Consider the following 22,442-nt stretch of genomic DNA (forward strand, 5'->3'; position numbering starts at 1 on the left):
AATAATCAAAAACATGAGTCTGAACATTTGGTCTGAATTTAGTATTGATAAGTTTATTTTATTTTTTCGGCAAAGTTTATGTGCCGATAATGTGTAAACAAACTCTAACTGCAAACCGGAAGTTGTTAGATGCAACAACTCCTATGCAAACCGGAAGTTGTCAGACACGAAAAATCCGGAAGAACACCGGAGTTAATTATAAGTACATACATCAAAAATTGAGATTGATTGCCATAAAGGCACATTAGAATACATAATATAATATAAAATAAAGGTGACATTTTCAAAAAACGAACATGTCTATCACCTTAATCACCCTGACGAAACAGGAAGTACTAAGCAATCACTTCCGGGATGCATCTAGAACACAGGTATAAAAGATCACCAAAATCTATATTATCCAGTCTTGATAAAGGTCTAGCACAGACCGAAACGCGTCGACTGGTGAGTCTTACTCCTTTTACTCTACTTGAGAAATTACGCTCTGCACTATTGTGTGTTTGTTTTACTTTTAGGTGGGATTTGGGTCAGCCGGGCCCCGGATGAAACTTTGATCCACCATTATTTTCCGGTACTGTTGCAGGATTATATTTACTTATTCACAGGATTGACTTGTTTTGTCCATTTTTTACTGCTAAGGTTGCAGGATTATATTCTTCTATTCACAGGATTGACTTGTTGCTTATATTTTACAGTGGCCACTGATTTTTTAGCTTTGGGTTTTTTCTTTTATTTTTTGTGTTTTATAACCAGCACTTTTTGGAGTGAACACCGCAATTTGGATTTAACACTATCATTTGGAGGACTATTTTTTTGTGTTTTTTGTTTTTTGTTTATGTCTTAGCCTATGTCTTTGTTTTCATTTTTGCAACACCTTGCTTATACAAGTTTTGTTTGAATATGTACAGTGGAATGTCTATTACCAACATCAATATTTTACTCAAGCTGTAATATCACTGTCACTTCCAACACCACAATCACATTGTTCATCGTTTTTTTCATCAGTTTTTTTCATTTTTTATTGCTTATATAGAAAGATTTGATATCCTCTAGCACCACTTCCTTTTTTTTTTTTTTTTTTTGCACTTAAAGCACTACTCACATATTGAGGGAATCCACCACATTAACAGTAACTAAGACACTTAAAATCTAGGAGCTACTGGGATACCAGTCTAGATAGGTCTGTACCAGTTACCCACAAGAGAATCATCATTGATTATTTTATAATTTTGTTCATAGACTACCTAGAGATACAGGGAAACCAGTTTAGATAGGTCTGCACTAGTGACCAACAAGAGAATCATCAGTGATTATTTTTGTTTGAAGAATTTTATTGTTTGAGGAATTTTAACGTGTTTTTATGATGTAACATGGATCCATGTCTGTAACGAATTAAAGTGTAATTTTTATTTAAAAGTGAATCGGTTCTATCACTATTGTTCAGACCCGGCCTTTCAGGCGCTTTGGTTCCAACTCTTTTCTACTTTTGTTACCCTATTGGCTACTAGGAGCCAATATCCAGAGCTAGGGTCCTTGAGGCAGGCGCTCAGTGTACCATCCATTATTACTTGTTATAACATTATACCTAGATTCACTAAGCTGCCAGCTTCTATTTCCACTCTTGAATATTGCTATTACTATTAAACACACACCGTAAGTTTCCCCCCCTTAAGGATCAACAGTAAGGGATGGAGGGTCTGCGGAATTTAAGGAAGGCAATTGATTTAAAAATAATAAAAGATAAAAATACTATGAATGTAAGCATAGATGATGGGGATGTTATTGACATCCAGCTGATCTTTAGGGAATTGGAGAAACTATTGATCACAGAGGTGAAATATAAGGCCGAAATAAGTTTTTTGCAAAAATGTTTGGAATTAGATATCATACCCAAAGGGTTATTGGTGCACAAAGAATGTGCATTCCCATTGTCAGAAACCATTGCTGATAAATGGAAAAAGGTACTAATTGATACCTCTAGAAAACTAATAGAATTAATTATTGAGTACAGAACAATGTTAACAGTTAATATAGACCATGAAATAAAGGAGGATGAAGAGATCGTCCTAAATTTAGAAAACTCAGGGCCAGAAACTAAAGACATAGTAGAAAGGAAAGAAAACTTATTTAAAAAAGTAAGTAAAATCAAAGAGGATGTAATACAGAAAAAAAACAAAAAGTTGATAAAAGAGTTAAACAATAAAGAGAAAACAAACAACAGGGTATTATGTGACAATGATACAGCAATAGGGAGCTCTACTCAAGGAGAGAATGATATTGAACATGTATCTGGATCTAACAATCCAAAAAACAATACCATAGACCAAAGTTCAGAACGAAGAGATGTAGTCTTCGACAACTATAGAGATAAAAAACATAGATACGATAAATATGGTAACGATAATTCCTACCATCAATACAATGACTACCAGCATAATAATGGGTACAATACCTATGGATACGAAGGTAGACATCATGGAAGACAACACTATGACCAAACATGGGAAAGGGGGCAACGACACAATAATGGAAAAAAAGGATACAACCCCAATCATTATTCCTGGAATCAGGAAAATAGAAACAGAAGAGACCAGTTTAACCACTGGAATAGAGAAAGAAGATATGACGACCAAAGAAGAAGATCTGACTATTATGGGCCTGATTATGATACAAGGAGAAGATTGGAGGAACCAAATTATGGAAGCTACCAATATGGGACAGAAAGAGGATACGAACGGAGAAAAAACAGACATCAATCTGAATATCAACATAACAGAGGTAATAACTACCATAGGGATCACGAGAACTACCAAGAAGGTGAAAGGCAATATGGAACCCCAAGGGGATATAGGAGAAATATCAGACAAAGGAATGAAAATGAAGGAGAAATCGAAAGAGGAGCGAGTAAAGTGGAGGAATGGAAGGAGATCCACAACAAAAAAAGAAGAAACATAGACCCGAAAGTGAAAACTCCGGTCAAAACAACTGCATCACAACCATGCACCTCCGACAATATGCCCGGACCTTTTTTAGAGTTGGGACACCACCACCAAAAAGGAAAAGAAAAGCAGTAACCATCAGAGGTAAGGGCAAGACACATAGAGGAAGAAGAGGAGGTAAAAAGATCAATAAGACAAAACAGAAGGATAACAAAGTGGGAAAAAAAGGACCAGATAAAGGGATCTTTAATTTAAGCTCCTATGTATTAAACGATGACGAGAAAGCGGTCCTGAATTTCGGACTCTCATTTGCCCCCTCGAGAGATCTAGACAAATTCTGTACCTTCGTGAATACGAAGGAGTTCATTAGAAAATTGACTTTAAAAAGATTCTTTCTTAAAGCCGAACTAGAGACAAGTGGGGCACATCCAAAGAAAGGTGAAGATCTTGGAACAAAGGATAAATTCATACATACAGAACTAAGACCGAGATCAGGGTTTTACCCTGTAAACAGCAAAGGATCGGCAATAGAAGCCTTTGAGACTATTGTCTGTAAGGAGATAAGGGGGATACAACCGAGGAAACCAAAATATAAGAAACAAAACTTGTCAAGGAAACAAAGGGAAACCATTACAAAACTGGAACAGAATCAGAATCTGACGATAAAGCCTGCGGATAAAGGTGGGGGAATTGTCCTGATGGATAGGAAGGACTATGAGGCTGAAAACAAACGAATTCTAAGTGATGCGACTACTTATGAGGAACTTAAAAGGAACCCTACAGACCTGTATAAGAAAGAACTCACAGACCTATTAAAGGAGGCCAATGAAGAAGGGATACTGAACGACAAGGAGTTCAACTACCTAAACATCAAACACCCAGTTATACCGATATTATACCATCTACCCAAGATCCACAAAACACTAACTAAACCTCCCGGAAGACCAATAATCTCCGGAATAGGATCTTTGAGTAGCAACTTATCGGAATATATAGACCAACATCTACAAAAACTGGTTAAAAAACTACCCTCCTATCTAAGGGATTCGACACAGGTCCTGAACCTTATAGAAAATGTATCTTGGGAGGATGGGTATATATTGGCATCATGTGACGTGACGTCATTATATACGAGCATCCCGCATGAGGAAGGAATTGATGCGGTGAAGTTCTTTTTGGATAAAGAACCCGATATACCATCAGAACAAAATGAGTTCATATTGGAAAGCATCCGATACATTCTAACACATAATTTCTTCAGTAATGATGGCAAATTCTATCGTCAAACTTGTGGGACGGCCATGGGGACCAGGTTCGCGCCAAGTTACGCGAATCTCTATATGGGAAAATGGGAGCAAATTTTCTGGGACTCCTGTCCAGCAGGCGTGGATCTGGTCCTATATCGGCGTTATATAGATGACATCATCATAATCTGGAAAGGCACTTTGGAAGATCTGATATATACCATCGAAATTATGAATAAAAATCATGTAAATCTAAAGTTTACATATGAATGCAGCCAAACAGCCTTGACATTCCTGGACCTAAGAATAGAGGTAATAGGAGGGAGATTAGAAACTTCTACCCACTTTAAGGAAGTGGACAGTAACAATTATGTCCATAAAAAAAGCTGCCACCTAAATAGGTGGAAGAATAACATCCCAAAAGGACAGCTGTTACGGATGAAAAAGAACTGCTCTAATCCTCTTAAGTGGGAAGAACAAGCTTCAACAATCAAGGAAAAGTTTATAGAGAGAGGCTATGATGAGAAAATGCTGGATGAGAAACTGGACGAAGTAAGGAAAATAGAAAGAAAAGAACTCACCAGATATAAAGAAAAGGTGAAGGATAAATACTCCGAAGGCGATTTCAACATCGCAATGATAACAGAATACAGTGAGAATAAACACATCGTAGAGAATATATTTCGAAAACACTGGGCGCTGTTAAAAGACGATGACGTCTTAGGAGATAAACTGCCAGAAAATCCTAGATTCATATATAGGAAAACAAAAAATCTGAAGACTAGACTGGCACCTAGCCTCCAAAAGAAAGCATCTGGAGGAACAATGGACGTGTTTGGAAATAAGGTGAAAGGATTCTACCCTTGCCATACATGCAAAGCCTGCAAGTGTGGGTCCAAAACAACTAAATTCAGCTCCCATAACACCAAGGAGGAGTTTAAAATACAAGATCTGATACGATGCAAAGATAAAGGAGTGATCTACCTACTACAATGCCCATGTGGGCTGCAATACGTAGGACAAACGTCCAGGGTCCTAAGGGATAGGATCCGGGAACACCTGCTGATGATCGAAAAACTAAACACAGATACGCCACTTTACCAGCACTTTGCGACCAAACATCATGGAAACATCAACGCATTAAGATATATAGGAATCCAAAAAGTTGCCAAAAATTGGAGAGGCGGTAACTTCGAAAAACTATTACTAACTAATGAATCCAAATGGATATTCCTAATGGATTGTCTATATCCAAAGGGTCTCAATAATAAAGAAGACCTTTCCCATTTACTTAATTAGTCTGTAAAAATACAAATATCTGGTAGAAGCAAAATGGCATATCGGGGTAATTTATACAAAAAACATGTACCCCCAAGAAAAGCAAGGTTAAAATTTTATGAAGAAAAGGAAAACTACCACACCTATCTCTCCCAGTTGAAACACCCACCTCTCTCTATTTCAGTTCACATGAAAAATACCCATCACTCCTAGCTTTCGGAGAATATTTTATACATAGAAAGATATCTAGTCTAGCTCCTTGGAGTAGTCCATAAGAAAAATAAGATAGATGTATACTTATGAACCAATATTGGGACACCCTCCCTACCTTTGGCTCCTCTACACTAATTTAAAGAAAATCTCTAACTGAACTAATCTATATAGAGCAGTGGAATCTAAAAATATGGATTAGGTTCAGCAAAAGATGCTCGCACATTTGAACAAATTATAAGCCAGTAAAGTGTCTGAAGAAATTCATATAGTGATGAAAATATATATTCCTCCCTTTCTCTTTTGAACTCATATGGACATATATACATTCCCCCATTAAGAAATAGTATAAACCAACACTAGACACTAGCTAAACATTACCTTAATTAGAGAAAGTGAATGTATTATTCACCCGATAAAATATAACTAGGGTGTATGTTCAACGACCTTTAAGGATAAATAATGCTACAAACATGCTTAATTCAACACTTATCTAATCCATTGGGCTGTTGCTAAAGTGGTGCCCTCCCTATAGAGATGATATACACAAATATTCTGATACATAGGTATTCGGATACATCCGGGTACATATTGGAAACCTCATTTCAAAAGAATCTCCCTGAGAAAACCCCCTATCACAAAATGCCCCCAGCAGCGATACCAGTAATATCGCTTGCTGCACTATAGAACACTAAAAAGGAGTCTTGGATGTTAACTATTCAATTGAGCTTTAACATCTATGTGCAACACAAGGAAATGTTTGCAAATACACGGAACTTGCAACAAACGATAGAGTTTGATCGAAAACGGGTCTAACAGGAGTTTAATATACTTAATTACGAATTCATATAATAACAAAGAAGTGAACATATATATATATATATACCACCAAGTTGTGAATTAGCCCACTCCGCTCCTCCTTTAAATGTATCAAGAAGCTTGCAATATTTCAATTATTGATACATGTATGAAAATGAACCCTCTAAAACCAAAAGGGAAAATTACAATCAGATCTTGTATTACGAGTCAAATAAGACTCAAAGGTATTATATACAGATCAAATAAAGATGGATAAATAAAATTGGATTAAGATCTATCATAAAACCCTATAAAATGGGGGAAATAATGTTGAATATTTATTGCAAACAAATTGAGCTGATCAGTAATAATGACATTGCATGTCATCTACCATGTATACAAAGTTCAGGCACATACCCCCAGAGGTGACCAATAACAATAAGGTTTCGGAATACACTGTACGCTACCCATCTACACAGTATCCAGAAACACGCCCCTGGGGAGGAATAATGAATAAATGTGACCAATGAGAATAGAGCTCTGAAACAGACTCTAAATCCAACCAATAGGAATATGACATTTGCACACACCCCCGGTCACACACTTATATATACGATAAGACAAAGCGATACTATGAGATACAGGCAGATAAAGCTCAAATATATGAAAACAGCACTATATAACTCTAATAGATGAGCGAATACTTGGCCGTTACAAAGGACTGTCACTTCTTCTATAGACAGAACTACATAGAGATGAACTATATAAAAAACATGAGTCGGAACATTATTGAGAATTCAGTATCAATAAGTACATTTGTTTTGTTTTTGGGATAAACGATCATGTATAAGAGAATAACCAAAGAATAATCAAAAACATGAGTCTGAACATTTGGTCTGAATTTAGTATCGATAAGTTTATTTTATTTTTTCGGCAAAGTTTATGTGCCGATAATGTGTAAACAAACTCTAAATGCAAACCGGAAGTTGTTAGATGCAACAACTCCTATGCAAACCGGAAGTTGTCAGATACGAAAAATCCGGAAGAACACCGGAGTTAATTATAAGTACATACATCAAAAATTGAGATTGATTGCCATAAAGGCACATTAGAATACATAATATAATATAAAATAAAGGTGACATTTTCAAAAAACGAACATGTCTATCACCTTAATCACCCTGACGAAACAGGAAGTACTAAGCAATCACTTCCGGGATGCATCTAGAACACAGGTATAAAAGATCACCAAAATCTATATTATCCAGTCTTGATAAAGGTCTAGCACAGACCGAAACGCGTCGACTGGTGAGTCTTACTCCTTTTACTCTACTTGAGAAATTACGCTCTGCACTATTGTGTGTTTGTTTTACTTTTAGGTGGGATTTGGGTCAGCCGGGCCCCGGATGAAACTTTGATCCACCATTATTTTCCGGTACTGTTGCAGGATTATATTTACTTATTCACAGGATTGACTTGTTTTGTCCATTTTTTACTGCTAAGGTTGCAGGATTATATTCTTCTATTCACAGGATTGACTTGTTGCTTATATTTTACAGTGGCCACTGATTTTTTAACTTGGGTTTTTTCTTTTATTTTTTGTGTTTTATAACCAGCACTTTTTGGAGTGAACACCGCAATTTGGATTTAACACTATCATTTGGAGGACTATTTTTTTGTGTTTTTTGTTTTTTGTTTATGTCTTAGCCTATGTCTTTGTTTTCATTTTTGCAACACCTTGCTTATACAAGTTTTGTTTGAATATGTACAGTGGAATGTCTATTACCAACATCAATATTTTACTCAAGCTGTAATATCACTGTCACTTCCAACACCACAATCACATTGTTCATCGTTTTTTTCATCAGTTTTTTTCATTTTTTATTGCTTATATAGAAGGATTTGATATCCTCTAGCACCACTTCCTTTTTTTTTTTTTTTGCACTTAAAGCACTACTCACATATTGAGGTAATCCACCACATTAACAGTAACTAAGACACTTAAAATCTAGGAGCTACTGGGATACCAGTCTAGATAGGTCTGTACCAGTTACCCACAAGAGAATCATCATTGATTATTTTATAATTTTTTTCATAGACTACCTAGAGATACAGGGAAACCAGTTTAGATAGGTCTGCACTAGTGACCAACAAGAGAATCATCAGTGATTATTTTTGTTTGAAGAATTTTATTGTTTGAGGAATTTTAACGTGTTTTTATGATGTAACATGGATCCATGTCTGTAACGAATTAAAGTGTAATTTTTATTTAAAAGTGAATCGGTTCTATCACTATTGTTCAGACCCGGCCTTTCAGGCGCTTTGGTTCCAACTCTTTTCTACTTTTGTTACCCTATTGGCTACTAGGAGCCAATATCCAGAGCTAGGGTCCTTGAGGCAGGCGCTCAGTGTACCATCCATTATTACTTGTTATAACATTATACCGAGATTCACTAAGCTGCCAGCTTCTATTTCCACTCTTGAATATTGCTATTACTATTAAACACACACCGTAAGTTTCCCCCCCTTAAGGATCAACAGTAAGGGATGGAGGGTCTGCGGAATTTAAGGAAGGCAATTGATTTAAAAATAATAAAAGATAAAAATACTATGAATGTAAGCATAGATGATGAGGATGTTATTGACATCCAGCTGATCTTTAGGGAATTGGAGAAACTATTGATCACAGAGGTGAAATATAAGGCCGAAATAAGTTTTTTGCAAAAATGTTTGGAATTAGATATCATACCCAAAGGGTTATTGGTGCACAAAGAATGTGCATTCCCATTGTCAGAAACTATTGCTGATAAATGGAAAAAGGTACTAATTGATACCTCTAGAAAACTAATAGAATTAATTATAGAGTACAGAACAATGTTAACAGTTAATATAGACCATGAAATAAAGGAGGATGAAGAGATCGTCCTAAATTTAGAAAACTCAGGGCCAGAAACTAAAGACATAGTAGAAAGGAAAGAAAACTTATTTAAAAAAGTAAGTAAAATCAAAGAGGATGTAATACAGAAAAAAACCAAAAAGTTGATAAAAGAGTTAAACAATAAAGAGAAAACAAACAACAGGGTATTATGTGACAATGATACAGCAATAGGGAGCTCTACTCAAGGAGAGAATGATATTGAACATGTATCTGGATCTAACAATCCAAAAAACAATACCATAGACCAAAGTTCAGAACGAAGAGATGTAGTCTTCGACAACTATAGAGATAAAAAACATAGATACGATAAATATGGTAACGATAATTCCTACCATCAATACAATGACTACCAGCATAATAATGGGTACAATACCTATGGATACGAAGGTAGACATCATGGAAGACAACACTATGACCAAAGATGGGAAAGGGGGCAACGACACAATAATGGAAAAAGAGGATACAACCCCAATCATTATTCCTGGAATCAGGAAAATAGAAACAGAAGAGACCAGTTTAACCACTGGAATAGAGAAAGAAGATATGACGACCAAAGAAGAAGATCTGACTATTATGGGCCTGATTATGATACAAGGAGAAGATTGGAGGAACCAAATTATGGAAGCTACCAATATGGGACAGAAAGAGGATACGAACGGAGAAAAAACAGACATCAATCTGAATATCAACATAACAGAGGTAATAACTACCATAGGGATCACGAGAACTACCAAGAAGGTGAAAGGCAATATGGAACCCCAAGGGGATATAGAAGAAATATCAGACAAAGGAATGAAAATGAAGGAGAAATCGAAAGAGGAGCGAGTAAAGTGGAGGAATGGAAGGAGATCCACAACAAAAAAAGAAGAAACATAGACCCGAAAGTGAAAACTCCGGTCAAAACAACTGCATCACAACCATGCACCTCCGACAATATGCCCGGACCTTTTTTAGAGTTGGGACACCACCACCAAAAAGGAAAAGAAAAGCAGTAACCATCAGAGGTAAGGGCAAGACACATAGAGGAAGAAGAGGAGGTAAAAAGATCAATAAGACAAAACAGAAGGATAACAAAGTGGGAAAAAAAGGAACAGATAAAGGGATCTTTAATTTAAGCTCCTATGTATTAAACGATGACGAGAAAGCGGTCCTGAATTTCGGACTCTCATTTGCCCCCTCGAGAGATCTAGACAAATTCTGTACCTTCGTGAATACGAAGGAGTTCATTAGAAAATTGACTTTAAAAAGATTCTTTCTTAAAGCCGAACTAGAGACAAGTGGGGCACATCCAAAGAAAGGTGAAGATCTTGGAACAAAGGATAAATTCATACATACAGAACTAAGACCGAGATCAGGGTTTTACCCTGTAAACAGCAAAGGATCGGCAATAGAAGCCTTTGAGACTATTGTCTGTAAGGAGATAAGGGGGATACAACCGAGGAAACCAAAATATAAGAAACAAAACTTGTCAAGGAAACAAAGGGAAACCATTACAAAACTGGAACAGAATCAGAATCTGACGATAAAGCCTGCGGATAAAGGTGGGGGAATTGTCCTGATGGATAGGAAGGACTATGAGGCTGAAAACAAACGAATTCTAAGTGATGCGACTACTTATGAGGAACTTAAAAGGAACCCTACAGACCTGTATAAGAAAGAACTCACAGACCTATTAAAGGAGGCCAATGAAGAAGGGATACTGAACGACAAGGAGTTCAACTACCTAAACATCAAACACCCAGTTATACTGATATTATACCATCTACCCAAGATCCACAAAACACTAACTAAACCTCCCGGAAGACCAATAATCTCCGGAATAGGATCTTTGAGTAGCAACTTATCGGAATATATAGACCAACATCTACAAAAACTGGTTAAAAAACTACCCTCCTATCTAAGGGATTCGACACAGGTCCTGAACCTTATAGAAAATGTATCTTGGGAGGATGGGTATATATTGGCATCATGTGACGTGACGTCATTATATACGAGCATCCCGCATGAGGAAGGAATTGATGCGGTGAAGTTCTTTTTGGATAAAGAACCCGATATACCATCAGAACAAAATGAGTTCATATTGGAAAGCATCCGATACATTCTAACACATAATTTCTTCAGTAATGATGGCAAATTCTATCGTCAAACTTGTGGGACGGCCATGGGGACCAGGTTCGCGCCAAGTTACGCGAATCTCTATATGGGAAAATGGGAGCAAATTTTCTGGGACTCCTGTCCAGCAGGCGCGGACCTGGTCCTATATCGGCGTTATATAGATGACAATTATGTCCATAAAAAAAGCTGCCACCTAAATAGGTGGAAGAATAACATCCCAAAAGGACAGCTGTTACGGATGAAAAAGAACTGCTCTAATCCTCTTAAGTGGGAAGAACAAGCTTCAACAATCAAGGAAAAGTTTATAGAGAGAGGCTATGATGAGAAAATGCTGGATGAGAAACTGGACGAAGTAAGGAAAATAGAAAGAAAAGAACTCACCAGATATAAAGAAAAGGTGAAGGATAAATACTCCGAAGGCGATTTCAACATCGCAATGATAACAGAATACAGTGAGAATAAACACATCGTAGAGAATATATTTCGAAAACACTGGGCGCTGTTAAAAGACGATGACGTCTTAGGAGATAAACTGCCAGAAAATCCTAGATTCATATATAGGAAAACAAAAAATCTGAAGACTAGACTGGCACCTAGCCTCCAAAAGAAAGCATCTGGAGGAACAATGGACGTGTTTGGAAATAAGGTGAAAGGATTCTACCCTTGCCATACATGCAAAGCCTGCAAGTGTGGGTCCAAAACAACTAAATTCAGCTCCCATAACACCAAGGAGGAGTTTAAAATACAAGATCTGATACGATGCAAAGATAAAGGAGTGATCTACCTACTACAATGCCCATGTGGGCTGCAATACGTAGGACAAACGTCCAGGGTCCTAAGGGATAGGATCCGGGAACACCTGCTGATGATCGAAAAACTAAACACAGATACGCCACTTTACCAGCACTTTGCGACCAAACATCATGGAAACATCAACGCATTAAGATATATAGGAATCCAAAAAGTTGCCAAAAATTGGAAAGGCGGTAACTTCGAAAAACTATTACTAACTAATGAATCCAAATGGATATTCCTAATGGATTGTCTATATCCAAAGGGTCTCAATAATAAAGAAGACCTTTCCCATTTACTTAATTAGTCTGTAAAAATACAAATATCTGGTAGAAGCAAAATGGCATATCGGGGTAATTTATACAAAAAACATGTACCCCCAAGAAAAGCAAGGTTAAAATTTTATGAAGAAAAGGAAAACTACCACACCTATCTCTCCCAGTTGAAACACCCACCTCTCTCTATTTCAGTTCACATGAAAAATACCCATCACTCCTAGCTTTCGGAGAATATTTTATACATAGAAAGATATCTAGTCTAGCTCCTTGGAGTAGTCCATAAGAAAAATAAGATAGATGTATACTTATGAACCAATATTGGGACACCCTCCCTACCTTTGGCTCCTCTACACTAATTTAAAGAAAATCTCTAACTGAACTAATCTATATAGAGCAGTGGAATCTAAAAATATGGATTAGGTTCAGCAAAAGATGCTCGCACATTTGAACAAATTATAAGCCAGTAAAGTGTCTGAAGAAATTCATATAGTGATGAAAATATATATTCCTCCCTTTCTCTTTTGAACTCATATGGACATATATACATTCCCCCATTAAGAAATAGTATAAACCAACACTAGACACTAGCTAAACATTACCTTAATTAGAGAAAGTGAATGTATTATTCACCCGATAAAATATAACTAGGGTGTATGTTCAACGACCTTTAAGGATAAATAATGCTACAAACATGCTTAATTCAACACTTATCTAATCCATTGGGCTGTTGCTAAAGTGGTGCCCTCCCTATAGAGATGATATACACAAATATTCTGATACATAGGTATTCGGATACATCCGGGTACATATTGGAAACCTCATTTCAAAAGAATCTCCCTGAGAAAACCCCCTATCACAAAATGCCCCCAGCAGCGATACCAGTAATATCGCTTGCTGCACTATAGAACACTAAAAAGGAGTCTTGGATGTTAACTATTCAATTGAGCTTTAACATCTATGTGCAACACAAGGAAATGTTTGCAAATACATGGAACTTGCAACAAACGATAGAGTTTGATCGAAAACGGGTCTAACAGGAGTTTAATATACTTAATTACGAATTCATATAATAACAAAGAAGTGAACATATATATATATATATATACCACCAAGTTGTGAATTAGCCCACTCCGCTCCTCCTTTAAATGTATCAAGAAGCTTGCGATATTTCAATTATTGATACATGTATGAAAATGAACCCTCTAAAACCAAAAGGGAAAATTACAATTAGATCTTGTATTACGAGTCAAATAAGACTCAAAGGTATTATATACAGATCAAATAAAGATGGATAAATAAAATTGGATTAAGATCTATCATAAAACCCTATAAAATGGGGGAAATAATGTTGAATATTTATTGCAAACAAATTGAGCTGATCAGTAATAATGACATTGCATGTCATCTACCATGTATACAAAGTTCAGGCACATACCCCCAGAGGTGACCAATAACAATAAGGTTTCGGAATACACTGTACGCTACCCATCTACACAGTATCCAGAAACACGCCCCTGGGGAGGAATAATGAATAAATGTGACCAATGAGAATAGAGCTCTGAAACAGACTCTAAATCCAACCAATAGGAATAGGACATTTGCACACACCCCCGGTCACACACTTGTATATACGATAAGACAAAGCGATACTATGAAATACAGGCAGATAAAGCTCAAATATATGAAAACAGCACTATATAACTCTAATAGATGAGCGAATACTTGGCCGTTACAAAGGACTGTCACTTCTTCTATAGACAGAACTACATAGAGATGAACTATATAAAAAACATGAGTCGGAACATTATTGAGAATTCAGTATCAATAAGTACATTTGTTTTGTTTTTGGGATAAACGATCATGTATAAGAGAATAACCAAAGAATAATCAAAAACATGAGTCTGAACATTTGGTCTGAATTTAGTATCGATAAGTTTATTTTATTTTTTCGGCAAAGTTTATGTGCCGATAATGTGTAAACAAACTCTAAATGCAAACCGGAAGTTGTTAGATGCAACAACTCCTATGCAAACCGGAAGTTGTCAGATACGAAAAATCCGGAAGAACACCGGAGTTAATTATAAGTACATACATCAAAAATTGAGATTGATTGCCATAAAGGCACATTAGAATACATAATATAATATAAAATAAAGGTGACATTTTCAAAAAACGAACATGTCTATCACCTTAATCACCCTGACGAAACAGGAAGTACTAAGCAATCACTTCCGGGATGCATCTAGAACACAGGTATAAAAGATCACCAAAATCTATATTATCCAGTCTTGATAAAGGTCTAGCACAGACCGAAACGCGTCGACTGGTGAGTCTAACTCCTTTTACTCTACTTGAGAAATTACGCTCTGCATTATTGTGTGTTTGTTTTACTTTTAGGTGGGATTTGGGTCAGCCGGGCCCCGGATGAAACTTTGATCCACCATTATTTTCCGGTACTGTTGCAGGATTATATTTACTTATTCACAGGATTGACTTGTTTTGTCCATTTTTTACTGCTAAGGTTGCAGGATTATATTCTTCTATTCACAGGATTGACTTGTTGCTTATATTTTACAGTGGCCACTGATTTTTTAGCTTTGGGTTTTTTCTTTTATTTTTTGTGTTTTATAACCAGCACTTTTTGGAGTGAACACCGCAATTTGGATTTAACACTATCATTTGGAGGACTATTTTTTTGTGTTTTTTGTTTTTTGTTTATGTCTTAGCCTATGTCTTTGTTTTCATTTTTGCAACACCTTGCTTATACAAGTTTTGTTTGAATATGTACAGTGGAATGTCTATTACCAACATCAATATTTTACTCAAGCTGTAATATCACTGTCACTTCCAACACCACAATCACATTGTTCATCGTTTTTTTCATCAGTTTTTTTCATTTTTTATTGCTTATATAGAAGGATTTGATATCCTCTAGCACCACTTCCTTTTTTTTTTTTTTTGCACTTAAAGCACTACTCACATATTGAGGGAATCCACCACATTAACAGTAACTAAGACACTTAAAATCTAGGAGCTACTGGGATACCAGTCTAGATAGGTCTGTACCAGTTACCCACAAGAGAATCATCATTGATTATTTTATAATTTTGTTCATAGACTACCTAGAGATACAGGGAAACCAGTTTAGATAGGTCTGCACTAGTGACCAACAAGAGAATCATCAGTGATTATTTTTGTTTGAAGAATTTTATTGTTTGAGGAATTTTAACGTGTTTTTATGATGTAACATGGATCCATGTCTGTAACGAATTAAAGTGTAATTTTTATTTAAAAGTGAATCGGTTCTATCACTATTGTTCAGACCCGGCCTTTCAGGCGCTTTGGTTCCAACTCTTTTCTACTTTTGTTACCCTATTGGCTACTAGGAGCCAATATCCAGAGCTAGGGTCCTTGAGGCAGGCGCTCAGTGTACCATCCATTATTACTTATATATATATATATATATAAGCACTAAATACATTTAAAGCACTTCCCTATAATATATATATATATATATATATATATATATATATATATATATATATATGCTAGTATTTTGGAACCTTGATATCACTGCAGGTATCTGAAGGAGAGTTGCTACATATATGCAAAAAGATCAAAACTGGAATGTAGTGAAATCTAGATTTCAACATGCTGGAACCCATAACTAAAGGAATGCAGATAATAACCTCAATAATATGCTTATAAAATGTATTTAGTGTTTAATGTCCCTTTATTATTTGTCCTATTCAGTCAGTTAGCGCTAAAGGGGTACTGTACCCCATTCTTTTTTTATTTTACTCCCTATGGCCAGGATAGGAGGTGAAGAAAATGCCCCCAGTTTGAAGTGGTATTCAAACCCCACTGGGTAAGAAAGTATTGTGGGGTTTTGTGATATATTGTGTCAATAATTTCCCAAGGCCAGTAGTCTTGCAATTGTACATCCCAGTGTCTTGCAATTGCAGAATCATCTTGGTAAAGGGCACACATGCACCAGTGTAAAATTACATCTACTGTTCAATTACTATTCTCATTGATTGTAGGGACACCATGAACAGGAAAAGTACTTTGGTAAGCAATTATATAATTTATTAATTAATGTATTTATTTCTTTATACAACATAACTGATTCACTCCTAATCCAATCCTGAAAAACAGTGCAGAGCCCTCCAATTCCTGAACGATTATACAAACCTCATACTCAAGCTAAAAGACACTTTATTTTTTATTGCAATTCATCACCAACGTTTCAACTCTCATCAGAGGGATGTCAAAAATACTAGTCAAATCAAAAACAGCTTCACCTTTATGTAGTCTCTAATCAAACACATTAAAACACACCACTGCAACACAAGCACCAGCTAATAATATATATGTATCTTTATCATGAGATCATAGGATGTACAAATTCTTTATCATGAGATCATAGGATGTACAAATTCTTTATCATGAGATCATAGGATCTACAAACTCTTTATCATGAGATCATAGGATGTACAAATTCTTTATCATGAGATCATAGGATCTACAAATTCTTTATCATGAGATCATAGGATCTACAAACTCTTTATCATGAGATCATATGATATACAAATTCTTTATCATGAGATCATAGGATGTACAAATTCTTTATCATGAGATCATAGGATGTACAAATTATTTATCATGAGATCATAGGATGTACAAATTATTTATCATGAGATCATAGGATGTACAAATTCTTTATCATGAGATCATAGGATGTACAAATTCTTTATCATGAGATCATAGGATGTACAAATTATTTATCATGAGATCATAGGATTTACAAATTCTTTATCATGAGATCATAGGATGTACAAATTCTTTATCATGAGATCATAGGATCTACAAATTATTTATCATGAGATCATAGGATGTACAAATTATTTATCATGAGATCATAGGATCTACATTTTTTTTATCATGTGATCATTGGATGTACAAATTCTTTATCATGAGATCATTGGATGTACAAATTCTTTATCATGAGATCATAGGATCTACAAATTCTTTATCATGAGATCATAGGATGTACAAATTATTTATCATGAGATCATAGGATCTACAAATTCTTTATCATGAGATCATAGGATGTACAAATTATTTATCATGAGATCATAGGATGTACAAATTATTTATCATGAGATCATAGGATCTACAAATTCTTTATCATGAGATCATAGGATCTACAAATTCTTTATCATGAGATCATAGGATCTACACATTTTTTTATCATGAGATCATTGGATGTACAAATTCTTTATTACAAGATCATAGGATGTACAAATTCTTTATCATGAGATTATAGGATCTACACATTTTTTTATCATGAGATCATTGGATGTACAAATTCTTTATTACAAGATCATAGGATCTACAAATTTGTTCTCATGAGATCATTGGATGTACAAATAAAACTGTTGATTATTTAAAAATAAGAAAAGTCTTGCTTGTTTTATGGTTTATAGATTTGCTTATCTTATACGCTTTATGGGATTTAAACCAGTGTTTCTCAACCAAGGTCCTCAAGTACCCCAAACAGACCAGGTTTTCATTATAGCTTAAAGGGACATTCCAATCAACATTTAAATGCACATAGATGACTTACATTTATGTATTGGCAAAAATGCTTCTAGCAAAAGTGATTACTATTTTAGTTTAACAATTTCCTCTGCACGTGCATGTGAAGCATAGCTGGATATTCTCATTGCACCAGCATTTCAAATACTACAGCTACTAAGAGCGCCAGTGGGGCTTGTAGCATAGCAGCAATTAACAAACCGCATCATTACCCGATGGTACAGGCACCTTAGGGTCTCGGAGCAAGTGCCGTATTTAAAATGCTAGTGCACGGTGCATACTTTAAGGGACAGTTGAGCCAAAATTAAACTTTCATGATTCAGATAGGGCATGCAATTTTAAACAACTTTCCAATTTACTTTTATCATCAAATTTGATTTGTTCCCTTGGTGGTATTTTTTAAAAGCTAAACCTAGGTTGGCTCAAACTGATTTCTAAACCGTTGAAAACCACCACTTAGCTCAGAGCATTTTGAAAGTTTTTCACAGTTAGACAGTGCTAGTTTATGAGTGTCATATAGCTAAATTGTGCTCACTCCCGTGGAGTTATTTAGGAGTCTGCACTGTTTGGCTAAACTGCATGTCTGTCAAAAGCACTGAGATAAGGGGCAGTCTATAGATGCTTAGATACAAGGTAATCACAGAGTTAAAAAGAATATTAATATAACTGTGTTGGTTATGCAAAACTGGGGAATGGATAATAAAGGGATTATCTATCTTTTTAAACAATAAAAATTCTGGTGTAGACTGTCTCTTTATAGGGACAGTATACACCAATTTTCATATAACTGCATGTAATAGACACTACTATAAAAAATAAGATGCACAGATACTGATATAAAAATCCAGTATAAAACGGTTTAAAAACTTACTTAGAAGCTCTCGGTTTAGCTCTGTTGAAAAGGCAGTCAAAAAGCCCACTGCAAGTGGGAAATAAGACACTCCCCCTCCCCCTTCATCTGCATATAAAAATATCCTTTACACAAACAGGAGCAAGCTGGAGTAGGTATCTGACGATATTCTCCTAAAACTTTGGGGCTTGGTTAGGAGTCTGAAAATCAGCGCAATGTTATTTAAAAATAAGCAAAACTATCCATTTAAAAAAAAACAAAAAAACTTTATGGGCTATATAAATAGATCATCTACAAAACATTTATTCAAAGAAAAAATGAGTGTATAATGTCTCTTTAAATATACTTTTGAAACAGCTATAGCTTTTATTAGAAAATGTTTTGCTAATATATGTATATTACAAAAATGCTCCTATTCAAAAGTGCATCCATGAGAATTCCAATTTTGGCAGGAATGTCCCTTTAACCAGAGCCCAGGTGAAATAATCATGCTGATCAGTAACCATGGTAACTAACCAGCTCTTGCCCATCAGTTGATTATTTCACCTGTGCTCTAGTTCAGCTACAATAAAAACCTGGCCTGTTAGGGCAACTTGAGGGCCGCGGTTGAGAAACACTGATTTAAACAGTGAGGACGCCTTTTTTGTTTGCGTACACATTTTATGCACTTATGAATACTTACTCAATCGTTTTAAACAGTTCTTGTTAAAAATTACATTTAAGAAATTGTCCTTTGAGAGTTGTTAAAAATGTACCTTTTTAGAACAAGTAAAGAACATTTTTTAACCCAGTCTGTATCACATTCAAGTAATAATAATAGAATAAAAATATATATACATTTTTATGCAAGAATTATAAATAATATACCTCCCAAATTGTATTTGTATTATAAAATTGGTTAAAAAAAAGGTGTTTTTGAAAATATATGCACCATTATTCAAATTTACATCTATTTAAAGGGACATGAACCCCAATTTTTTTTATGAGTCAGCTACAGCAGTGTTTCTCAACCACAGTCCTCAAGTAACCCCAAACAGTCAAGGTTTTCATTATAACAGAACTAGAGCACAGGTGAAGTAATCCGCTGATCAGTAACCATGGTTACTAACCTGCTCTCACCTATCAGCTTTTTATTTTACCTGTGCTCTAGTTAAGATATAATGAAAACCTGGATTTTTGGAACAACTTTCTAGTTTACTTCTATTATCTCATTTGTTTTGTTATTTTGGTAACTATTGTTGAAGAGAATACCTAGGTAGCCTCAGCATGCTAGCTGCTGATTGGTAGCTGCACTTACATGTCTCTTGTCACTGGTTCACTTGATGTCCCGCTAGCTCCCAGTAGTGCATTGCTTCTCCTTCAACAAAGGATACCAAGAAAATTAAGCCAATTTGATGATTGAAGTAAATTGGAAAGTTGTTTAAAATTGTATGCACTATGTGAATCATGAAAGAAAAATGATGTGTGTCATGTCCCTTTAAGAAAGAAATATTTTGGGGACATATAGCACTGGGACACTTTTTTTTCAAAATTTACATTTTATTTCTTTATTTTGTTAATATTAATCATTATTTAGACTTCAACTACTAACATATAAAATACAAAAGTGACCCCTGGTGGAAAAGTTTGGTTATATTGCACCATTAATATCTTAGTTCAAGAGGTGCATGATATAAAGTTTTAATTATACAATTTTACAGTTAGATATTTTCTTGTTTAAAGGGACAGGAAACCCATATTTTTTTTTTTTTTTTCCTTTCATGATTCAGATAAAAAAACAATTTTAAACATCTTTCCAATTTACTTCTATTATCAAAAATGTGCAGCCACCAATCAGCAAATAGCACCCAGGTGCTGAGCCTACATTAGTTATGCTTTTCAACAAAGGATACCAAAATAATGAATCAATTTATATAATATAATTAAATTAGAAAGTTGTTTAAAAATTGTATGCTCTAACTGAATCATGAAAGAAAAAAAAATGTGTTTCCAGTCCCTTTAAAGGGCATACAATTTGCAACAATGTTTCAATTTACGTCTATTATCAATGTAGCTTCATTCTCATGTTATCCTTTATTGAAGGAGCAGCAAAGTAATACTGGGAGCTAGCTGAACACATTGGTAAGCCAAAGACAAAAGGCATACATGTGCAGCCACCAACCAGCAGCTAGATCCCTGCTCCTGAGCCTACCTAGCTATGCTTTTCAACAAAGAATACCAAAGGAACAAAGCAAATTAGCAGAAGTCAATTGGAAAGTTGTTGAAAATTGTATGATCTGAGTCTAAAAATTTTTAGGTTTCATGCCCCTTTAAGAATAAAGAACTGATCACAGAAAAATGATTAAATGCATTGCTCTAAACATCTCCTTACCTGTCAACGCTAATAACGCATAAAGTCATGATTGATGCAGTGCAGCACATGACATCCATAGCAATAAACACGTTGCAAAAAACTTGCCCAAAAATCCATTCTCCTCCAATGAGGTCAGTTACGCTGACAAAAGGCATAACAGCTATAGCTACTGACAGGTCAGCCAGAGCTAATGATACAATCAGGTAGTTTGAAGGTTGCCTCAGTTTCTTGACAAAACAGACTGATATCACCACCAGACAATTCCCTGCAATGGTTAATAACGTGATTAGAGACAGCATTGCCCCAATAACAAGTTTTTCAAAGTGCCCATAATCTATCTTTTCTCCACATCTGGTGTTATTTTCACTGGGGAACAAAGAAGTTGGCACTGGGCTTGTGGTGACATCTTGGATGATTTTCAAAAGAGGAGGATTAAAAGAGCCAGAAATCATTATACTGGTAGTAAGATCCCTGAAATCCTCAATAATCAAGGATCTAATGTTACTGAATATGTGGCTGCTGTTGATATCAATAACCATTGTGACTTGTGCAGCCCATATGTAGACCCCCAATTCATTGGGTCTGCAGAGGGTCCCCTTACAAGGCCAATGTTTTAACTATAAGAAAGTTCCATTCCAGTTCTTTCTGACTGGAATAAAGGCATTTACTTTACATATCCTTCTAATCATGAAGTCTCATTTAACAGATATCCAGCATCCTGGGAAGTTTTCACAATATCCTTAGTGAGCTTTTCACAATATATTGTTTTCAGTTTATGTTGCAAGAATATTGTTACAGTTTGAAAACTTAAAAAAAAATGGTTTATTTATCCTACTATTAAGTAAACCATAAGATTAAGCTTCCATAGTTGGGAAATGTCAGTCTTGTATTGAGTTCCATTAAATGCTTTTCCTAATTCTTTTTTCTTCTTCTTGTCAAATGGGAACCTGATTCCAAATCAAGGTTGTTAGCAGAGATGACTTTTACCTCCGGCTGCCCCGTGGTTATTGTGTATTCAGGGTTCTTTTTATCTTGAAGCAACTCAG

At 35.4% G+C, this 22,442-nt stretch overlaps 1 protein-coding gene across 1 annotated transcript in view; it reads right to left on the reverse strand.

Moving 5' to 3' along the window:
- HTR7 (5-hydroxytryptamine receptor 7) overlaps nucleotides 1–21,935 on the reverse strand; it is a 397,543-nt gene extending 375,608 nt beyond the window's left edge. The window contains exon 1 of the mRNA XM_053691693.1: nucleotides 21,415–21,935. Within this exon, the coding sequence (XP_053547668.1) occupies nucleotides 21,415–21,935 (521 nt within the window). The remainder of the gene's footprint in view (nucleotides 1–21,414) is intronic.
- Between the last annotated feature and the right edge of the window lie 507 nt (nucleotides 21,936–22,442).

This window comes from Bombina bombina, chromosome 9, assembly GCF_027579735.1.
Source record: "Bombina bombina isolate aBomBom1 chromosome 9, aBomBom1.pri, whole genome shotgun sequence".
Taxonomy (NCBI): Eukaryota; Metazoa; Chordata; class Amphibia; order Anura; family Bombinatoridae; genus Bombina; species Bombina bombina.